The sequence below is a fragment of the Rhinatrema bivittatum genome, chromosome 15 (genome assembly GCF_901001135.1).
Source record: "Rhinatrema bivittatum chromosome 15, aRhiBiv1.1, whole genome shotgun sequence".
In the NCBI taxonomy this organism is placed as follows: Eukaryota; Metazoa; Chordata; class Amphibia; order Gymnophiona; family Rhinatrematidae; genus Rhinatrema; species Rhinatrema bivittatum.
The window spans coordinates 30,365,498-30,388,433 of NC_042629.1; the positions used below are offsets into that span (position 1 = coordinate 30,365,498).

The 22,936-nt window shown below is 45.2% G+C and overlaps 1 protein-coding gene across 1 annotated transcript in view; it reads right to left on the reverse strand.

The window, feature by feature from the left end:
- Positions 1-22,936, reverse strand: part of LOC115076483 (mucin-22-like) — a 43,784-nt gene that overhangs the window by 15,377 nt on the left and 5,471 nt on the right. The window contains exon 2 of the mRNA XM_029578026.1: positions 7,641-7,713. Within this exon, the coding sequence (XP_029433886.1) occupies positions 7,641-7,713 (73 nt within the window). The remainder of the gene's footprint in view (positions 1-7,640; positions 7,714-22,936) is intronic.

The window sequence follows — 22,936 nt, forward strand, 5'->3', positions numbered from 1 at the left end:
CTTTAAAATCGTCGGCTCAGTGTGCTGCAGCAGTCAAAAAAGCAAACAGAATGTTAGGAAGGAAATGGTTAATAAAACGGAAAATGTCATAATGCCTCTATATAGCTCCATGGTGAGATCGCACCTTGAATACTGTGTACAATTCTGGTCGCCGCATCTCAAAAAAGATATAGTTGCGATGGAGAAGGTACAGAGAAGGGCGACCAAAATGATAAAGGGGGTGGAACAGCTCCCCTATGATGAAAGGCTGAAGAGGTTAGGGCTGTTCAGCTTGGAGAAGAGACAGCTGAGGGGGGATATGATAGAGGTCTTTAAGATCATGAGAGGTCTTGAACGAGTAGATGTGAATCAGTTATTTACACTTTCGAATAATAGAAGGACTAGGGGGCATTCCATGAAGTTAGCAAGTAACACATTTAAGACTAATCGGAGAAAATTCTTTTTCACTCAACGTACAATAAAGCTCTGGAATTTGTTGCCAGAGGATGTGGTTAGTGCAGTTAGTGTAGCTGGGTTCAAAAAAGGTTTAGATAAGTTCTTGAAGGAGAAGTCCATTAACGGCTATTAATCACGTTTACTTAGGGAATAGCCACTGCTATAAATTGCACTAATAGCATGGAATCTTCCTAGTGTTTGGGTAATTTCCAGGTTCTTGTGGCCTGGTTTGGCCTCTGTTGGAAACAGGATGCTGGGCTTGATGGACCTTTGGTCTGACCCAGCATGGCAATTTCTTATGTTCTTATGTTGTTATGGAACCTGGACATGGAATTAGAGCTTGAGATGAGGATTTATTGGAAGGCCTTGCTGATTTTTATAAAGCCATCCCTTCAGCTGGGTTGTGGGAACAGTATTTACGAATGCTACACAAGATAATTATCTCTCCTAATAGGACTTACCATGTGAAATTTATTTCTTCCCTGCAGTGTCATATGTGTCCTGAAGCCCATGCCTCTTTAAGTCATGGGCTTTGGGAATATCCTCCAATTTATAGATTTGGGAATCTGAACTAAAGTATTTGTCTACATTGATGAGATGTTTGGTCCCTGTGCATGCCTCTATTGGGCTCTTGAGAATTATTACAGACGAAGTAAGTTGCAGGACCCCGGCTTGCCACCTCCTGATCATAAATGGATTCAAAGTGATGCACCGACATTTTACTTTTGGTTTGTGGAAATGTTGGATCTTCTTCAATTAGAATATTGGACATGGACAATAACAAAGAGTAGGCAATCGGCTTTTCCTAAGATTTGGGATCCTTTTATTAAACAACTCCCAATTGCGTGGCAGGGAAGGTACATTTCAACTGCTAATTGAATGATTGTTGTTCTATACTCTTGAGAATGCTGCTTTTATGTAAATTTCTGTGGCTCCTAGATGGGTGGAGTTTATTAGGGTGGGCATGGGAAGCTAGAGTTGTTACTGGCTACTGCGTTCCGCCATTGTATAACTTGTCTTTTTATTCTGTTAAAATTTAATAAACACATTTATACAAAAAGCGCTAATTGGTGCTACCAAACCTCTTTGTATATTCACCCCTTAAAGTCTCAAAGGTGGGTTAATAGGTACAATTAAATTGAAAACAGGAGCCATTTTATCTACGTATCAGGCACTCTGTGATATAATACAAAACCCTGCAAAAAGCAGACTCATTGCGTCTATAGCAGACTTTCCACTGGGAAAGCAGAACAAAGTCAGACTGCTACAGACCATTACACGTTATGGGTTAGCACAATTCCTTTCGCATGCAGAACGCAGGCGAACCCTCACCAAATGCAATTTGGGGACCACTAGTTGGAATTAGAATTCTGCAAGCAAAAAGGGACTTCTTCTTTTGTTTGTCAGGCCTTCCAGCCTCACTCTTCCCCCTTCTGATATCTGCAGCTGCCTTGGAAGGGCAGAGAGGGAAGGGAGGAAACCGCAGGAGGGGAGAAGGTGGATGGAGGGAACAGAGCGACTCCTTTTTACTCTGCTTTAGCCTTACTCCCTCCCCCTCCCCTCCTGTCCCTTGCACCGCAGGCTAAGCTCTGGGAACAAAGCTGACCGTTCATGTCTGTTCAGAAGTTGTAGGAACAAAGTGAGTCAAACCTCTTTAAAAAAAAACCATAAAACCTAACTCACCAAAATAAACAAAGCCATGGTGAAAAGCAGGACTTGATGATGCTATTTATTTGTGCAAAGATGTGATTAAAAGTGGTGACTCCCCTCCTCCCCCCTCCATGAAGCTTGCCCACTCTGCCTAATGTTTCAGCTCAGTGCTATCCCTCTGGAAAAAAAGGTGCTGGTATTTACATGTAGGATGCAGGTTTTTTGTGAGGACCACAGGGAAGTTCAAGCAGGTGGAGGAGAAAGGTGACGATGCTGGCCCTGATTAGAATAAAAAAAAAAAAAAAGAGAAGCACAGAGGGAGAGGAAGAGACTGTAAAGCTGAGTAGGAGGTGTGAATAGGCAGACTGAATGGGTCATATGATCTTTATCTGCCATCACGTTCTATGTTTGTATTTATTTAAAAGAATTTATATGACATCTTCCTGATGCATACATCATTCACCGTTGTTTCCAGATTGCCAAAAAAAGATTTAAAACTTCCATTTCTTAGATTTCAATCAGAGCTCATCTTCCACTCCCCCAGGCAAAGCAAGGCCAGGGATGCTGCAGTGCCACGGTCCACCACGCAATAGCAGCCGCTTACTGGGCAGACTCAGGGTGCACGTGTGCCGGGTCTCCGAGAGAGGCCCTGCTCGGTTTTGTGTGGGAGGAAATAAATGACTTTTCGCTGACTCTTCCCAAACTGTCAGGGATAGGCTGCGATGCCTACTAAGTGATCAACAAAGAAAGATGTTGTGGTACGTAAGATTTTCAGACTGTTTTCATCAGAACCAATACAGTTACCAGAACTCTGAACTCGTAAACCCTACAGGACTTAGTACAGATTCCAGAAGTGCTATCCCTAAAATAAAAGATTTAACATAATGACCACACTGGCTGTGAGCCCATGAGAAACCTTTCTTCGTGGCTTCGGAGGGCAGGCAGTGAATACTAGGGGTGTGCAATGCTTCTTTTTTTCCTAATTTCATGGTTAGTGCGCACTGACACGAAACTAAAAAAAAAAATCACGTCAGCATTTTTACTTTTGTTTTGTGGTTCCAACACATTGTAAGCACGTGCACATAGTTTTAAAGAAATGCGCCTCTAGTGAATACTTGCCCTGTGGTGGGTAGAGGTGCGGGCAGGTCCATCTACAGCCCGAATCCCACCACCACCCAGTACCCTTCTCCAACCTTCCTCCTCCATTGCCCCTTCCCACCCTGGACCCCTCCACGTCTCCTGCATCATCCTTCTCTGTTACCCCTTTGCAGCTCTAGTCTATTCATTTATTGTTAATGGCGTTCTCACATCCCCACAGGGCACCACTATCCCCTCCAGGGAAACCCATGCTATAATAAAAATTGCATTTTGAAATATAACAACATAAGACGTGCCATGCTAGGTCAGACCAATGGTCCATCAAACTCAGTGCCCTGTCTCCAATGGAGGCCAGCCCAGATCACGTGGAAGTACCCAACATATCCCAATGGGGAGATCCATCCCCTGTTGCTGACTGCCAGAAGTAAATTGTGATAATCCCCAAGGCTACCTGGATAATAAGAACATAAGAACATGCCATACTGGGTCAGACCAAGGGTCCATCAAGCCCAGCATCCTGTTTCCAACAGAGGCCAAACCAGGCCATAAGAACCTGGCAAGTATCCAAAAACTAAGTCTATTCCATGTAACCATTGCTAATGGCAGAGGCTATTCTCTAAGTGAACTTAATAGCAGGTAATGGACTTCTCCTCCAAGAACTTATCCAATCCTTTTTTAAACACAGCTATACTAACTGCACGAACCACATTCTCTGGCAACAAATTCCAGAGTTTAATTGTGCGTTGAGTAAAAAAGAACTTTCTCCGATTAGTTTTAAATGTGCCCCATGCTAACTTCATGGCGTGCCCCCTAGTCTTTCTACTATCCGAAAGAGTAAATAACCGATTCACATCTACCCGTTCTAGACCTCTCATTATTTTAAACATCTCTATCATATCCCCCCTCAGCCGTCTCTTCTCCAAGCTGAAAAGTCCTAACCTCTTCAGCCTTTCCTCATAGGGGAGCTGTTCCATTCCCCTTATCATTTTGGTCGCCCTTCTCTGTACTTCTTAACAGACCTGTCCTCTAGAAAATTGTCCTAACCCAAGTACCCCCCCCCCCCCCCACACACACACACACCCCCCTCTCCCCATATCAAAGCATTTCACTGGTAAGAACATTTTAATCTATTTTTGAGCAGCATTACCACTAATGACATTGCCAGCAAAAGAGTTGCAGTCGTGTGAAAATCTCAATTTCATCTGCTGAGTATCTGGAGCGCAAGCCCCGGAGAAGGGTGGACAAATGGGTGACCGCCCTGACCCCCTGCTTTTTTGAGGGGGGCCCCATGCTGCCGCAGTAGCCTTGCCCCGGCACTTTAATTTACTGTCAGCGCTCTGAGTCCCCACTGCAGCAGGTTTAGTCCTGGCCCCGCATCCCCGCCCCCCCCCCCCCCCCCCCCCCCCCCCCAGACGTCCGCCCTGCCTGTGAGGGTTTCTGCCATCACCCATTTACGATTAAAACAACTGCTCGTCACAGCCCTCAGGTTAACGTTTCGGATCGCTGCGGCAGCCCACCCGTCCGTCTGTCTGTTCACGTCAAGATAAAGCGCCCTGTGATCTATAAAGCAGAAGTACATGGAGATACAATCAAAGCTATTCTGAGTTTTTCATTTTCTGCATAGCAAAGAAGGTTCTTGCGTTTCCCTTCGTGCAATCTGCTTAACTTGTTCAGATGCTGAGCTCTCTCTCTAAACATTTTATGATATTAATGTACAGAGCACTCAGCCCAATCCAAGGCCCAATCCCCTTATCCCTCCCAAGAATTGAATACCAGCAGGGAAAGACTTCGGAAACTTACAGGAGGTGCTGAGGATAAAAAGCAGAAGATATCTCTGCGTCCCCATCCTGCAGGTGCCTCTCCAGGGAGCTCGTCCATCGGTGTCCTCTCCTGATACTTTGTGGTTCTGGTGGCTTTTTCAATCTTTTGTGCTATAAATACAGGGATGGAGGGTGAGGTCACGTTCCTGTGCTCTAGCGATTCCTCACGGTGTTAGAAATACCAAGTCAAACCTGTTCTGTCTTACAGTAACAGGCTTCCCCCAACCACTCGCCTCCAACGAATTCTTGAAAGCTTTTTAATGCTACAGTGATTTAGGAGCTATTAAGATGAGAAACAATGCAAACTGGGGATTGATTCAGTCTCTTTCATTAGAATGAGGATTCAGTAGTTCTACAATTAAACCCTTGGTAAATGTGCATGCAGCCATTTCTGGGGTGGGTGACTTGACACTGTGCTATAAATACAATCACTATTGCTATTTCTGCTGCATGGATTGGATAAATTTCTGTAAGGAGACTAAAAGATATCACCCTGAGAATCGATGACAGAACTGAGGTACAGGTGGGTAAAATGACTTTCCCAGGATCACACAAAGGAGTCAGTGGCAGAGCTGAGATTAGCATGGAGGGTGCCTTCCAGCAGTAGAGGTGACAGATGTCTGTATCCCTGAGTCCATCCCCTTAGCCATCCAGTCCTAGAGGTGACAGCCTCTGCATCCCTGTGTCCATCCCCTGAGTCATCCAGCCCTAGAGGTGACAGGCTCTGCATCCCTGTGTCCATCCCCTCAGTCATCCAGCCCTAGAGGTGACAGGCTCTGCATCCCTGTGTCCATCCCCTCAGTCATCCAGTCCTAGAGGTGACAGGCCCTGCATCCCTCAGTCATCCAGCCCTAGTGGTGACAGGCTCTGCATCCCTGTGTCCATCCCCTCAGTCATCCAGCCCTAGAGGTGACAGGCTCTGCATCCCTGTATCCATCCCCTGAGTCATCCAGCCCTAGTGGTGACAGGCTCTGCATCCCTGTGTCCATCCCCTCAGTCATCCAGTCCTAGTGGTGACAGGCTCTGCATCCCTGTGTCCATCCCCTGAGTCATTCAGTCCTAGAGGTGACAGGCCCTGCATCCCTGTGTCCATCCCCTCAGTCATCCAGCCCTAGAGGTGACAGGCTCTGCATCCCTGTGTCCATCCCCTCAGTCATCCAGCCCTAGAGGTGACAGGCTCTGCATCCCTGTATCCATCCCCTGAGTCATCCAGCCCTAGTGGTGACAGGCTCTGCATCCCTGTGTCCATCCCCTCAGTCATCCAGTCCTAGAGGTGACAGGCTCTGCATCCCTGTATCCATCCCCTGAGTCATCCAGCCCTAGTGGTGACAGGCTCTGCATCCCTGTGTCCATCCCCTCAGTCATCCAGTCCTAGTGGTGACAGGCTCTGCATCCCTGTGTCCATCCCCTGAGTCATTCAGTCCTAGAGGTGACAGGCCCTGCATCCCTGTGTCCATCCCCTCAGTCATCCAGCCCTAGAGGTGACAGGGTCTGCATCCCTGTGTCCATCCCCTCAGTCATCCAGTCCTAGAGGTGACCTACAGCTGGTTCCAGTGAGCCAGAGCAGAGGAAGTATAAAAGGAGGCTTCCTCTGCTCATTCCTTGACTTGGCAACGTCCTACGTTGGACAGGTCTGCTTGCTTCGGTGAGTCTTCTTGTGCTTTGGATCCTTGCTTCTTGGTTCCTGTCTCGTCTTAGTGATTCCTGGTTCCTGACTTCGGATTGGCAAGTGGTGATTCCTGGTGTGTGACTTCGGACTGGCAAGTGGCGATCCCTTGGTGTGTGACCTCAGACTAGTGAGCAACGACCCTCTGGCACTTGACCTCGGACTTCTTCTGGACCATCGTCTCCAAGGGCCCACCTAAGTCCCAGCGGCCCAGATCCCTACGGGCTCCTCCCAGGGGGACCGCGGGTTTCCAGGGGTGGAGCTCCAGTTAGCCCTTGCACCGACCTCACGACTCCTTGACCTCTCAAAGGTTCACCTAAGTCCCAATGGCCTGGGTTCCTACGGGCTCCTCCCAGGGGGGACCCCAGGCTTCCAGTGGCAAAGACTCTGTTGCCTCCTCGACATCATGTCTCCTCGTCTGCCTCCACAGCCACCTCAGTCTCCAGTGCCGAGGGTCAGCTGGTTGCAGCTTCTGTTCTGCCTCGCCACCCGACGGGAGAACCCTCGGATCCACCTCCTAAGGGATACCATCCTCCCGTCGGTCCAAGGGTTCACAAGCCTGAGCATAACACACGCTGGGGTACATTTTAAAAAACATTTTAAAAAACAGCGCACGCGCGAATAAAAGTACGCCCCCGACACGCCTCCTGCCCCGCCCCGAAATTCGCGCCGCCCACCCGACATGCCTCCTTTGCAAAGCCCTGGGACTTAGGCTCGGCCCGCGCAGGGGCCTTTTAAGAGGGTTACGCGCATAAGTTATGCGCGTAACCCTTTTAAAATCTGGCCCTATGTGAACTTCCAAGTGGAGGGGTCTCTGCTGAAGACTAAATTTTATGTGAGCATTAATCAGAAGATTGATTGAAAGTGAGATAAAAACTGTGATTTGTCTCTTGGATACTTTTGTAAAATCTGGAATGCTATGCAGATTTATTTGAAGTTGAGATCATGGCTGGGAGAGTAAAACTTTATACCATTTGGATCAAACAGTGGATTAACATTGGTTTCAGTGTCAAAGACGACAACTGTTGCTGCAGTACTGGGGAGCTACACATGCAGAAAAAGGAGACACCTTCACATATCCACAATTCTCATACATTTCTCCACTCCACCACCAACATTTTTCATGATGTATGTGGACAATAAATATTTTAAAATAAAGAAATAAGAAGCTAGAAGAATGGTTGCTTTTTAAGTCATAGGACTGGAACCTGTGAATATGCCTAGAGTGTGACAGAAGTAGGAGATTATGAAAGAGAGAAATTTCTGGGATTAAATATGCACATCCCATAGGATTACACACAGAAATTGACTGTGAGCCATTTCTTTAGGTTATTGGGCTCAGCTGGTTGAGAGTGGAGAAAGGGGAAGAGAACGTGACTTGCCAAAGGCAAGGGAGAGAGACAAAAGACTTCTCCTGGCTACTCAGGAGAACGTACAGGGACCCGTCCAGGTCTGACTCAGGGACTGCATGTTTGGAACATGACTTCCAAGTCTCTGGGACAGTTCCCAGGCTCTCCGGTCCAGGGACTTCAAACAATGAACAGGCCACGGGAGCGCTGCCACATTTCAAAAGCTGCCCGGGAAGAGAGGAGACCGCTCTCCAGCATGCATCACTGGTCTCCACCCCCCGTCCCTGTCTCTCAGTAAGCAGTGTATCCAAAGGGAAACCTTCGCCATTCTCACGCCAGGCTTCTCAAATGCTGAATCACTTCTAGAGATCTGTTTTCTCTGGCAGTGGGCAGTGGGTAATTATTGTGTGTAATTTTGATAATATCAGCATTCAAACGGTGCCCTAAACTAGAGCCCTTTATAACAAATTACACACAGGAACAATGGAAAGAGATGTGAAGGAGAAAGAGACCCAGGGGAAGGACAGAGGGATACATGGGAGGGTAAGAAGGTAGAGGGAGGAAGGAGAGGAGCAATCTTACAGATGCATGTGCAATTCACTGTTACTAAAGGCCTTTGGTATAATCTCCAGGCAGAAGAGAAATCTGGTCCTGTCCGAGGGAACTGGGCATGCTCCTGCAGAGAATGGGAGTCAGGGTGTGAGAGGATGCATAGGAAGATGCAGGAGGGAGTTTCTGAAAGCCAAATGTAGGCCTTTAACTAGGAGACTGAAATCTAGAACAGCCAGGCTTCTACATGCAGGACCTCAGAGGCAGGCGGAGCTCTGCAGTCTCAATGCGTGGATGAGACGATGGTGCATGGAAGAGGGATTCAGCTTTGTAAGGAACTGAGGAACATTCTGAGGAAGGGGAAGCCTATTCTGATAGGTTGGGCTCCACCTTAACCAGGGTGGAACCAGGCTGCTGGTGTTAACATTAAAAAGAAGACAGAGCACCTTTAAAACTAGATCATGTGGGAAAGCCGAACGTTACTCGGGAGCGCATGATTTGCAATGAGGTATTTTCTAAGGATGCTGTCAAATAGGGAAGCTAGAGTATCCTGACAGAGAGGATGTGGTAAGGGTTGAGGTAGCTCAGGTGGATTTAACCTTTATCCCATGGTGGTTATTTCACAACAGTTAATATCATTAAGGGGTGCATCTGCATCCCCAAGAATGACCCTGATATATTTAGAGGGCGCAAGTATACCCCACACCCACATACCCAATAAAAAATCATAAACCCCTTTAAGCAAGCCAGAAACCACTATGAATGTAGGGTCCCATTAGAAGGGCTATACAGTTAGAGGAGGAGAGAGGAGCATGTCATCTATGACAAGCGCCCCCATTTCATGGCTGAAATGGTTCTTTCCTGGTTCTCTTTCAGACAGAGACCCCTGGAGGGGTTCTGGATTTTTGTGTTGAAAGTCTAAGGACGAGGAGTGTTTTCTAGTTCTCTTTCTGTTTGGACAAAATCTTAGGCCCAACTTAGAAGGATATGGATCCTGAGAGATCTGGGAGACTTTGAGGTTAAGAGATTCTTCATTTGAAAGGAAGTTTCTCAGCCCTTCCTTTTCCCCGTTCTGTTTGAAACTTTGACTGCTGTGAAGCAGTCCTAAAGTTATCCGGTTAATTTAGCTGGATACAGAGTGATATTGGCTAAGTTAGCCAGATAACTTTATCCCACCCTCCTGAATGCCGCTTTTTTATCTGGTCATATTATAGCTGGGTAATGACATATCCAACTATAATTTAGCTAGTTATGTGCTCCAGTATTTAAAAAGTTGCCATTTAGCTAGATAACTTGTGAATTATCCAGCTATATGGTTTTGAATAACGACCTCAGTATTAGCAGACAGCCCCAGTATTGAGTGTGCTTTGTGACTCGTTTGGCATCACCCAAGTTGGGGGTTACATGATTTATTTATTTAAAAATGTATATTCCACATCTCATAAACTCTAAGCAGTTCATAATTTACATTCATAAAATAAAACACAAAAAGAGAATGTTAATTAAAACATCATAAAACATAATGTAAAACTATAAAACATAATAGGAAAGCAAAGATATAACTACAATCATTGCCCAAGATATTTCAGTTAGATTAGCCGTACGCTTCCTCAGCAAAACATTTATAAACCATCGGGGAATGGCCCTAAGAATGACAACAAGCTACATACCGGTAATATTTCTGTCTATGCCAACATTACTTCATTAAGCTATCTAGCCAGCAGACCCTTTTCAAGCAGTCATAAAGTGTCAACTATTACCATATTAGAAAGGAATACAATCAAGAAAAGCTTGAGAAAATAAAAAAAAAGTCTTGTTACTTCTTGAATTGTAAGAGTGAAGGGATGTTTTTCAAATCATCAGGAAGCCCGTTCCAAAGAGTAGGATCAGCGACACCGAACATCCATTCATGTGAATCTGTCAATCTAGTAAGTTTACGTGACGGAAAGGCACTAATCCGTATGAGGCCATGCAAATCAGTGTGATCATTTTAAAATTACCCTCCATATAACAGGGAACTAATGAAACTTAAATGAAATGGGAGTAGGATGCTCGCATGCAGAGCACCCAGTGATAAATCTGGCAGCTATATTTTGGATAATTTACAGAGCTCAAAGTGATGATTGCAGAAGACCCAAATAGAGTTACAATAATCAACTGGGGAACATTACCAAAGATTGCACAACAGTTTTAAGATCATTATTGTTAAGAAAACTTTTAAAATTATGTGAAAGGCATAGCTTTAAAAAATATTACATTTCTGATCTGCAGCCAAAAAAAAAAGAGCAGAATCTATTAAAATGCCCAGATTTATGAATCTGGTTAGAGATTGCAATTTGCAGACCATTCATAGGGGCTGATGTAATAAGCTGCACTGAAGCTGCTGCGGGTTTTTGCGCATTCTTGGGCAGTTTTTGCGCACATTTTTCCCGCGCTAGTCTTACGCGTGTATGTAATAAATGTTCAGTGCAAGAAAAACACACGCCTAAACCCTCTTAAAATCCGGCAGCTGGTTTTGCATGCGTGCAGCAAATGGCATACAAAGAAGGCAATTAACTATTCACGGCCTATGCAGGGAGCCGCGCATCGGTTAGTGCAGGTTTGTCTACGCGGATCTTTTAGCGCCTGGGTCCGGGCAGGAGTTAAGGTACAGCGCGTGCATGGAGGCCGGTTTACTCCATTGCTGGCGTCAGTGTGGTTGTGTGTCCGTGCGGCTCTAAGATAATCCATCTGGAACTGAGAGGGGAGGGGCAGTGTGTGATCCTTGATCGGGAGACCCGCGCCCTCTGACATCACTGAGGACTGTGACGGACGTTAAACAGCGCCAGAATACCAGGTGTCGCGTGCCATGCGTCACGCGCCAAAGGGGCGCGACAAAGCGGCACTTCCCTTTGTGCACCCCTTCGTGCATCCCGTAGTGTTAGCCATTCCCCATGTTCTTTTATATCCCTTGTTAACAATCCCCATATTTAAATGTTTAATGTATTTGACAAAGGTAACGCATGAGTTCCTGCAAATTTTGTTTAAATGTAAACCGATGTGATATGTAAAATCGAACACCGGTATATAAAAATAAATAAATAAATAAATACATAGATTACCTTCCCTTTTTCCGGATGCTAAGGCACGTTTTGTGGGTTGGCTGAGGAAACCTCTGTTGCATTTCCCGCGCTTACCGGTATCTGCTGGTACAGCTGCCATGCGATCAGAGACGGAACACGAAGGGGGTTAGACATTGCTCGACCCACCTTCAGTCCCACTCCCAGACCACTAACTTCTTCACTGTTTTATGAGAGGGGGAAGGCTTTCGTCCTGAGAATCACTCACAGGTCACCACATTAATGTGGGTTTCTGCACGGTCTATTACATGGGGCCTTGACTGTGCATATTTACGTGTGTTTTACTTTAGCATGGATTTTCTGCACGCTTCTCATTTGCATACGCATTCTTTATTACATCCTGTGGACGTGCCTGCTTTTGCTGTGTGCACTAAAAAAAAAAATACTCGCAGATAAATAGCTCCGATTTCATTGTGGGTATTTTTACATTGGCACAATCTCTACTCTGCTGGCGAGCATATGCTGAACAGGAAAGTGTGAAAGAAGGATTATTTCTGTCTTCTTAAAATTCAGAGAGAAAATTCTCAGCAAGCCAAGCTTTAGTCACCAGTAGGCAATCAGATATCTTTTCTAAAGAGTCAGAAATGGAAGTTATAATAGATAAAATTGCACATCATCCACACACATTGTTATAGCTAACTTCTAGCCTTGATAAACTTTACAGGGTTGCCATAAATAGATATTAAAAGGGGAAATAATGGGAGATCCAAGATGGCGTTGTATGGAGAGGATGTGGAGTCAGTAGCTCCTGCAAATTTCGTTTCGGTTACTTTTTACATATACGATGCCTCACAGAAAAAGGAAAGGGCGAGTCAGAGAGGGAGTCTCGACCCCTCAGAGACTAACGCTGATTCAAACGACAATTGCGGGCTTCTATCCACCGTCAGATTCAACAGCTCCAGAGGTTCCCGTGAGAGCGGAGGGTGGTGAGCAAACATCCCCGCTCATGGGAGAAGTCACGCTCGGTCCCGGAGCGCCGACGATGCCCTCCCCACCAATGAACGCCGCAACTGCAGGCCCAGACACACTCCAGCGACGGATGGCATCTCCTGGGGCGAGCCCTGCCAAGAAGGGAGCTGCAGGGGCCATCGCGACGCCGAGTATGGAAGGAGGACCAACAACATCCACCCCACGGTCAGAAGGGCACCTCGGCTTGCGTCGAGTTAGTAGTGGTGATCGAGCTGGGGAGACCCTGAGAGAACCTGCCCAGCTCCTGAGGATTGGGGATCTACAAGCGGCTCAAGCTCTTCAAACGGTAATGTTTACTCCACATTTATTACTGGAGAAGCCAAGAATAGTAACAATGCACTCTCTATGGCAGGCAATCTCTACTCTGCAAAACTTTATAGCAAACCTAACAGTGGCTCTTAAAGAGACACAAATACAGTTTAATAACATCAATCCAGTGGTAACTCAACATACTGAAAAAATGGAAACATTGGATTCAGAAATTCTTCAAAGCTCTTTGATACAAGGAGAAATGGCACTGAATAAAAAAAATTGAGAATCTAGAGAACTCAGTGAGATGTACCAATTTGAGAAATCTTGAACTTTCCTAAATGCAAGATCGTCTCACCTAGAGAACAGTTTAAAAAATTATCTTCCAGAGATTTTGCAACTGCCCACAGAGGTGCCACCGCCATTATCAAAAGTTTATTTTTTTACCTGGAATAAAAAATGGAGGTGTGAATCATCAACCAGTTGAAGAAGGATCGCTAAATGTTTCAGAATTACTAGAAGCTTCCTCTGAATCCCAGATAGAAAAAAGGGGCACTTTGATGGTCAAATTTACATTGTCTTCTGACAGAGACAATATATTAAAGTTATTTCTTCGTAAAAGATCCTCTCTCTACCTGGGACAGAAAATCTGGATGTACCCAGACGTAACCAAGATGACACAGCAAAGGTGTAAAAGATTTCTGACCCTTGCAACCCAGGCAAGAACTCTTGGGGCGCAAATAGTAATTAGGTTCCCATATAAATGTATTATGAGGGTTAATGGGGTAAGATATATATTTTTTGATCCGGAACAATTGGAAAAATATCTAGATTCCCATCAAACCCAAGGAACCAAGCATATTCCAACGTCCTCAGATGTGGTCGGTAAATGAGTAAGATCTATAACCTCACCTTTTTCTTACTATGGATATTTATATTTTGTATAGTGAAATTTTTGCTCAACTGAAGGATCTCCCTTGATTTGTTTTGTAAAAGGGTTAAATGGTTTAGATTATTTGATTTTAAGAAATTTTTGTTTTCCTATTTGGGTGTAATTATAACTTTATCTCCATATATACCCGATTTGTCTGTGACTCAAGTATTTGATGTCTGTAATAATTGAAATGTAGAAAAATAAAATAAAAAAAAAAAAAAAGATATTAAAAGGGGTTGCGAAAGGGGAAGAACCCTGCAGGACACCCGAAGGAAGAGCTGAGGCAGCAGAACATACATTTCCTGCTGTCACTTTATATGAGCAATGAGGTAAAAAAGATGTAAGTAAACCAGGCTAACACGGTAGAAGTCATGCCTAAGGCTTTTAAATGCTCTATTAATCTCTCGTGATTCACTGCGTCCAATAAGACCAAAAAAATTATCTGCTGCCCAAATCAGAACCCCGCAGCAACAAATCTAGGCTAGATAAAAGCAGTTTTTCTGTGTTACGGCAGCCTGGAAGCTGAACTGAAAACTATCCAAAAAGTTATTGTCATCTTAAGTAATTGTCTCACTACAATCTTCTCTATAACATTACAAGTAAAATTTAAGACCTGCGTGCGGCCGCACATGTGCATGCGTTCGCCGGCGGGCACAAACGGACGCGGCGATTTTATAACAAACGTGCATATAGTAGTTACACGCGCCCTAGCAATTACCAGTTTCCCCAGTCTTTTTCCAGTTTGCCCCAGGACTTACTAAACCCCCTGGCTAACTTGCCTCCCTTTTATCCTATTAGCCCCGAGCCTTAAAACCCCGCTGACTAGCCTCGTTTTTTTTTTTTGATACATGGACTTACACGCCATCCATAGCAGAAGTAAAGCTACGCAGTGGGGAACCCTGGTGCGCGCTTGTGCGCATAAACACTTACACACAGACTTCATGGTGCAGTTCTGGGCCGCCCATGCCATGCCCAGACCACACCCATGCCTCGCCCCTTTTGGTGAGAAAAGTTTGTATGTGCGTACCGGGAGATACGGACGTACCTGCTCAGGTTTTAAAATCTACGTGGTGTATGCCAGGTCGAGTTATGCGCGTATCCCCCAGCTTTGGCGCACATAGGGCTTTTAAAATCGACCAGTTAGGAGTGAATTTTAAGAGTTGCTCGCATTAAAAGGCCCATATATGCAAATACCTACGTCTAGCATAAGCCACTCCTATTTTAGAATGGCCCAATTACATGCAAATATGTGCGTATGACAGCAACCAAATGCGCGGGAAAAAGGGGATGGAGTTAAGGCGTGTCAGGGTTTTCCAGGGTGGAGCCAAGAATTGTGCACATAAATCAGTATTTTAAATCCAGCGGCCACAGCGCCAGGCAGGCTGTTAGCTGCGCATGTTTACTTCTAAGTCTGAAGAAAACTCGCTTGAGGACAAAAACCATTGGGTAAACAGAGGGGAGTGCAGGCTGCTAAACCAGAGGGGTCTGAATGACTTAGAGACTGGGCAAACTGGTGGACTAATTGGTAAAACAGGGAATGCCCTTCGTGGGAGCATGTTTTATAATCCGCTTTCCTGTGCGCATTAAAGCCGACATATTCTAAGAAAGATACGCAAATTATGTTTGCTTGAGTAACCACTGAGAATTAGGCGCACACATACCCATATTAAAGGCAATGGCACACACAATTTAAAATTCCAACACAGCCTCCTACGGCCAAACATGAGATTGGGCAGAGGATGGACAATCAAAAATCCGTAGCCATCCAAAAGCAGCCATTGATGTTAAAAAGTCCTCGCAGCAAACCGATAAAGAAATGGAATCTATATAGAGCTCCAAATCACCAAGAACCATTGTCATTTTCAAATCAGCTTTCATAATTAACAGAAACGAAATCACTAAAGAATAATGGCGAACTTGCAGAAATCCAGGAGGACTATGTACTAAAGAAAGACCAAAGCCTAGCAGAGACAACAATAAATAGTTCTAAAAAAGGTATTTCCTCAGCTGTTCTAGGGGGAACGCTCAAGGCCTCTTTTGCTATAACCAAAAGTCTACCTCCACTTTCCCAGAGTTATGTGGGTAGGGAAAAGACAGTATAAGTTGGAGGCAGAGTTGGTTAAACAAAGCAGAATCTGAATGAATAAAATAAATATCCAATCAGCAGATAACTGTGCCATATTACAGCTGGGTTTCATTTCCTTGCTCTCGTTCTCGCTGAGGATGTGTCCTTTGTCTCAGGCTCCGGGGTTGAAGCATCACTGTAGAACTGAGTAGACGCTCTGTCCCAGTAGGTCAGGGAAATCCTAATTGTGGGGAAGGGGGGATCTCCTTTGTCCCGGAAAAAAAACCTACTTGAGGTCCAAACGTCCGGTCTTTTCCCCAGCTTGTGTCCTGTATCCCAACAGGGTAGAGATCCAGTTGTGGGTCTCCCAAGATTTTGACTCTTCTCACTGCTCTCTGGACTCCTTCTGATGCACTTTCTTTCAGGAAGGGTTTGTAGCAAAATGAAGGGGCAATACGAAACCTCCTCACTAACAAAATGATAAAACTCTTTCAGAGTCCCAACAAATTCCTCTGGGATGCAGATCCGAGGCCTGACCCTCACCAGAGTTGGACCAGGAGCTCACTACCAGTCAAACCCCAAAAATTAGTCAAATCCTAATGGAAGTCTATTCTCCAAAATGGAAGGCAGATTTTCAGTGCCCTTCACAGGCAGGAAGGACACTGAAAGGTATCTCCTCTTCCAAAAAAATAAATGCCAAATGAGGTTGATAGGCCCTAACTCACACAGGGAAACAAACAAACAGAAAAACCCTCACTCCTTGACAGCTAAACCAAAGGACTTGACCACACTCCCACCCACCCTTCTAGACAGAGATCACATCATTACAGAGGGAGGTGCTGAAAAGAATGGTCTGTCCCTCTAGCTGTACTCTAAGGGCAGGAACTAGGGTCATCTAGTGGAGACCAGGTTGTCTCTACATACAGATAGAGAGAAGATAGTGTTCAACAGAAATTTACTTAAAGTTTAAAAATGAGAATCTGGGTCAGTATGGCAAAAATGATGAATAGTAAGAAAATCATAATCAAATGAATAGTAAGAAAATCATAATCAAATAGTAAGAAAATCATAATCAATATATTTATAAATGATCTGGAAAGAAATACGACGAGTGAGATAATCAAATTTGCAGACGACACAAAATTGTTCAGAGTAGTTAAATCACAAGTAGATTGTGATAAATTGCAGGAAGACCTTGTGAGACTGGAAAATTGGACATCCAAGTGGCAGATGAAATTTAATGTGGATAAGTGCAAGGTGATGCATATAGGGAAAAATAACCCATGCTATAATTACACAATGTTGGGTTCCATATTAGATGCTACAACCCAAGAAAGAGATCTAGGCGTCACTGTGGATAACACATTGAAATCATCGGTTCAGTGTGCTGCGGCAGTCAAAAAAGCAAACAGAATGTTGGGAATTATTAGAAAGGGAATGGTGAATAAAACGGAAAATGTCATAATGCCTCTGTATCGCTCCATGGTGAGACCGCACCTTGAATACTGTGTACAATTCTGGTCGCCACATCTCAAAAAAGATATAATTGCGATGGAGAAGGTACAGAGAAGGGCTACCAAAATGATAAGGAGAATGGAACAACTCCCCTATGAGGAAAGACTAAAGAGGTTAGGACTTTTCAGCTTGGAGAAGAGATGACTGAGGGGAGATATGATAGAGATGTTTAAAATCATGAGAGGTCTAGAACGGGTAGATGTGAATCGGTTATTTACTCTTTCGGATAGTAGAAAGACTAGGGGGCACTCCATGAAGTTAGCATGGGGCACATTTAAAACTAATCGGAGAAAGTACTTTTTTACTCAACGCACAATTAAACTCTGGAATTTGTTGCCAGAGGATGTGGTTAGTGCAGTTAGTATAGCTGTGTTTAAAAAAAGATTGGATAAGTTCTTGGAGGAGAAGTCCATTACCTGCTATTAAATTCACTTAGAGAATAGCCACTGCCATTAGCAATGGTAACATGGAATAGACTTAGTTTTTGGGTACTTGCCAGGTTCTTATAGCCTGGTTTGGCCTCTGTTGGAAACAGGATGCTGGGCTTGATGGACCCTTGGTCTGACCCAGTATGGCATTTTCTTATGTTCTTATGTTCTTAAAAAAGCAATGATCTCTTTGTCCATGGTAAATCCCCAAGTTGCTCCCCTTCTAGCAATGGAACCAGTGTCTAACACCAGAATTCCTCCCCTTGAAGGGTAGGATAATCTCTTCCCAGTGCCAGCATAAAATAGGAACTGAAAGTCAAAAATCCCCTTCTCGAAAAATAGATCTCAAAACCAGATAACTCCAACAGTCTTTGCAAAAATCTCAATGTCCAAAATCCACCGAAGTCCGCAATCTTCCATCTCTGTTGCTAACTGGTCACGAAGGTAAAAGTTCCAGAACCCAGCCTTTCAAGATACCGGGGATTTGCCCTTCAATCAGGTAACTAGTTCAAAATTCCAGTCTTCAAAAAATCCAACTCTCATCTACTCTCAGACTCTCGGAAACTCCACTTCTCTCCATGAGATCTCTTCTCCTGATCTGAAGCTCCTTAATCTCTTCAGTGTCGCCTTCCTTCTGTTCTGAACATGCTCACAGGGCAACGTACACCTCTGAGCCACAACCCACAAAAAGGTGGGAATAAAACAGAGGGAGGACTCTAGATGCTAACCAGACCAAAAAGTCGGGTCACAGAAATATGCAGACAAAAACTAAAACAGGAAGCCCAACGCTGAGCAGTGCAACACTGGAGAAAGAAAGAACAAATGCATTTTTGCCTATACTAAACAAAGTACAAAGGTACAAGAAATACCCTTTCCCACTTTAAAAACTGAAGATTAAATGTTTTCTACCTTACTTTTCCGGACATTTCAGTTTTTAAATTGGGTTGGTCTTTATTTTCAGCCTTTTCCTAAGCTTTTTTTTTCTCAGATTTCTCCTTTCCCCTTCCTATTTCTTCTCTCTGCTCCTATCTTCTTCCCTTTCTTCCTATATTTGTCTATTTATCTCTGCCTTTCATCTTTTTTCTCTGTTTTTCTTCTCTCTGCATCTCTGTCCTCTCATAGCTAAATTTCACCCTCTCCCTAGGTCTCCCACTTTTCACCTCTCACCAGCTTTCCATCTTACAATCTCACCCCTCCCCAATCCTCCTATTCCTTCCCCAGCATCCTGTTCCCCCTCAGCCCCCCCCCCCCATTTCCACCCTCTGAACTCACACTTTTCCGGCCCCCACTCAACCCCCCACCTTACCTGCCACTGCTTCTCGTCCCCTCACCATTCCCAGCTCCTCCCAGCATTCATTTCTTCCCTGGCCCAAAGCCCCTTTCTGTCTCTCACCCTTACCCAGCTTCCTATTGCCCCTCTTTCACCCTATCCCCAGCCTCATCCCCACCTTTTCTCACCCCTTCACAGCTCCACCCCTTTCCTCTTTCAATCCTCCACAGTATCCCTGTCACTTTCCATTGCCTCTCACCTTCTCTAGTTCTCCAGGCCATTCATATCACCTCCCAATTCCTCCCCACCCTTCAACCCTCTTCCCTTACCCCCATCTAACACCCCTCCCCCCCCCACACACACACTCATACCCGCCTAATGGCTGCATCCCCTGTTTTTCTCCAAATCCCTATTCAGTCTGAATCCCCAGGGATTGGGGGAAGGCTCGCAGAGAGAAGTCTTTACGCCCGCTGGGCTCAGGACACTGCCAGGAGAGTTTGGGGCACGACAGTGAAAATGAACCTGAAGATCCAAACAGTTAAGCCCTCCCATTCCTGAAGTGACCTTTAGGAATGCAAGAAACAGTTCTTATCCGTGGTGAAGAAAGAACATATTGTCCATACTGAGATCGAGGTAAGGAACAGAAGCCATCACTAGGTACCAGTTAAATCCCTTTGTATTTCTGGGGTTCCCAGCCCAGGGGTGACTGCAGTGCATAGCTCAGAAATCTGCAATTCAGCACATGACATAGCGCAGGAAAAAGGGTGTGGAGACACGAAGGAGGGAGTGGGCAGAGGATGCTAAGAAGGTCTGCCTTGGGCACGCACCTTCTAAGCAAGATTTACCTTCTATAAATAGATCTTGCATGCAGAGACACAGCGTGACACCCAGGTGCAGCCCGTGACATATTGCAAAGGAGCAGCAGTGCCAGACTTAATTTTGTAACACACCCGCCCCGGATGGGGCATGCAAAATGCGAGAGGGTCTGGCACTTGCTGTGACTAAGGGTCAGGTCGGTCGGAGAAGGTTCAAAAAGAAAAATAATCAAACACATGTTATAGTGAAGAAAAAGGGAGTAGGACCCTGTCCTGTGCTGGAGCAGGGGAGCCCATAGCTGGAGGACCCTCTCTGTAGATTGCTTCTGTCTAAGGCTGGCAATCTCTGTACCCCAAATAAAATCAAAACAGAATTATAGATGAATAACAGCAGTTTATTTTCTGGGATATCCAGCAACTACGTACAGGGTAGTAAAGGACTGACAAAAATAGCTAAGATGGTTAAAGTCTACAGGTGTTCACAGCTTAGATATCACTTTGGGGGCTTACAGAATAAAGATCCTCAAACAGCTTGTGGAATTTTTCATAGGAATTACTCCGTCTCCAGCAATATCATAATATTGAAGGTAGAAAAGAAAAAAAAATTGAAAAAACTGCCTTTGAAACTGAGAAGAGAATACTGTGGGGAAAGCTATGATTGTGAGACCTGCCCCCTCCCCCGACGTCATAGCAATCGGAGCCAGACCGTTGAAAGGCGCCAAGCCAGCAGGCGCCGCGCGTCGCACGCCAAAGGGGCGTGACAAAGGGGCACTCCCCTTTGTGCACCCCTTCGTGCAACCTTTAGTGTTAACCATTCCCTTGTTTTTATCTCCCTTGTTAACAATTTCCATGCTTATTATTGTTCAATGTATTGACAACGGAAAAGCTTGATTTCCTGCATTTTTTGTTAGAATGTAAACCAATGTGATATGTAAAATCGAACACCGGTATATAAAAATAAATAAACAATGCTCACCAAGAGCATATGTTAAACCCATCTTTCGTTACACTTGCTTTTCTTCAAGGTAACTCCCTTGTTCCCAATTTCCAGTCTCAACTTTCCCAGCTTCAAAGCTTCAAGCGCTCAGCCATGGCCCGTAGACACGGAGCATTTCCATCAATGGCTCCAGGCACCTCTGTCCCATTGAAGCATTCCCGGACCTCCCCAGCCTCTCCGCCACATGACATTTTTCCCCGCATTCCCTTCTCTGCTTCGGCATCCTGTCCCTTGGCCACGGCCAACTCCACTTAAAACCTTCGCCTCTAGGTTACCCAGACCTGGTCCCTTGATGGTTCCTGGGGAAATCTAAAGGAAACATGTTCCTGCCGTCTCTGAACTTTGCCCCTGGGGGGGGGGGGGGAATGACGCCCCTGCAGGGCCCCTCTCCTGTTCAAGAGGTCCCCAACCTCCACCAGCCAAGCCGGCTGCTTTGCTCCGCTTCCTAGATCGTGGTGGATTCTTTCCGCTTGCCAAAATTGGAACCATAATTTGTAGCTATAAAACCATTCCTCAAAGAGGGATCTTCTTTCCCACCCTCTCTGTGGAACCCGTTAACCAAGTACGTCTGGAAACCTCACGCCACACATTTCATGGACATTAACAGATACGTGGTCCTCATGACACTCACACTGCCATCTGTTGGCTACTCACTAAAATTGCAGGCTGCCAATGTTTTCATCAAAACATCCAAACTTGATGTCAAAAGTCTCCCTCCTTAAACTTTTCCCAGGTCAAGCATGACAAGGGCCCAGATGGGTTCCTGTCACAATTGTATCTATTTATTTTAGATTAAGCTCACACCTTTTCAATGGTAGCTGAAGGACAGTTACATTCAGGTTTTTCCCCTGTCCACAGAGGGCTTCTGATCTCTAAGCACCTCATTTACTAAAGATTTTTCCTCATGATGATAAAAATTATTGTCTTAATAAATGAAATTTCCCAAGTTTCTTTTGCCCTGCATGTTAATCTTGATTAGATTGTGAACTGTACAGAGAAGGGACTTTCTGCTTTATATGTATTTTCTATAGCGCTGCGTAGTTTGAGTAGCACTATAAAAGTGCTAAGTAGTACTAAGTAGTAGTAGACTTACCCTGGTAAATTTGTTGCTGAATATTCTGGCCTAAATTTACCGTGGTGAACTATACCCAGGTAACCTTGTGACAGCATTTGTTTTGACCAGACTCACCTGGGTAAGGTTAGTTGGGTGGTGCTCAATATTGACACGACCCAGCTAAACTGAAGCCCTGCCCCCAGAATGCCCCCCGTCCTCTCTAACAAATGTAACCTAACTTCAGGGCCCCTGAATAGCAGCCCTAAACTTATCTAAGCTGGATAAGGCTGAAAACCAGCAGTTATCCGGCGAAATTAGGAAGATAATTAACTCTGCCCCAGCACCCCCATCCTGCGCCTCACTTATCCGGCTATTGCTAGCTGCTACAAGCTGGCCTGCTCAGTGTGGCCAAATCTTCATGCAGTGCCACTTAGCCAGCTGAGTTGGAGCTTAACCAGCTGAGTGGCACTGACTAGCGACTCCTTTAGTGGTTAGCTTAACGACACCTTTCAAGGCAGAAATAGTGTGTGCCACACTCAGAGCATGAGGACACTCCATGGCAGTGGCTCTGATTCCATGGGCAGGGCCCGTTGTCATTCAGAGATTCAAGAGCAGCAAAATAAACCGCGAGCTGCTGGGCAGAGCTGTCACGTGAAATCAGAAAAAAAATCCAAATAGACGCAAGCTAACAATTACGCTGGAGTTTTTCTGAAACCGAGACCCTGGTGTAGCAAGAGCAATAAGGAAACGTGTGGCGATTGTCTTATTTACACAACCAGAAGAATTGCCGTGTGCTATAAATCATACTGGCAGCTTCCCTACAATGGACAGCATTGTGTGCTGATGAAAAGGGAGACGGACCACTGCCCCTGCACAGCAAACAGTGGCACGGGTGCTTAGGAACTGCAGCGGCTCCCTTCCCCACCACAAATAGAAAACATCTTCCTGGCGCTA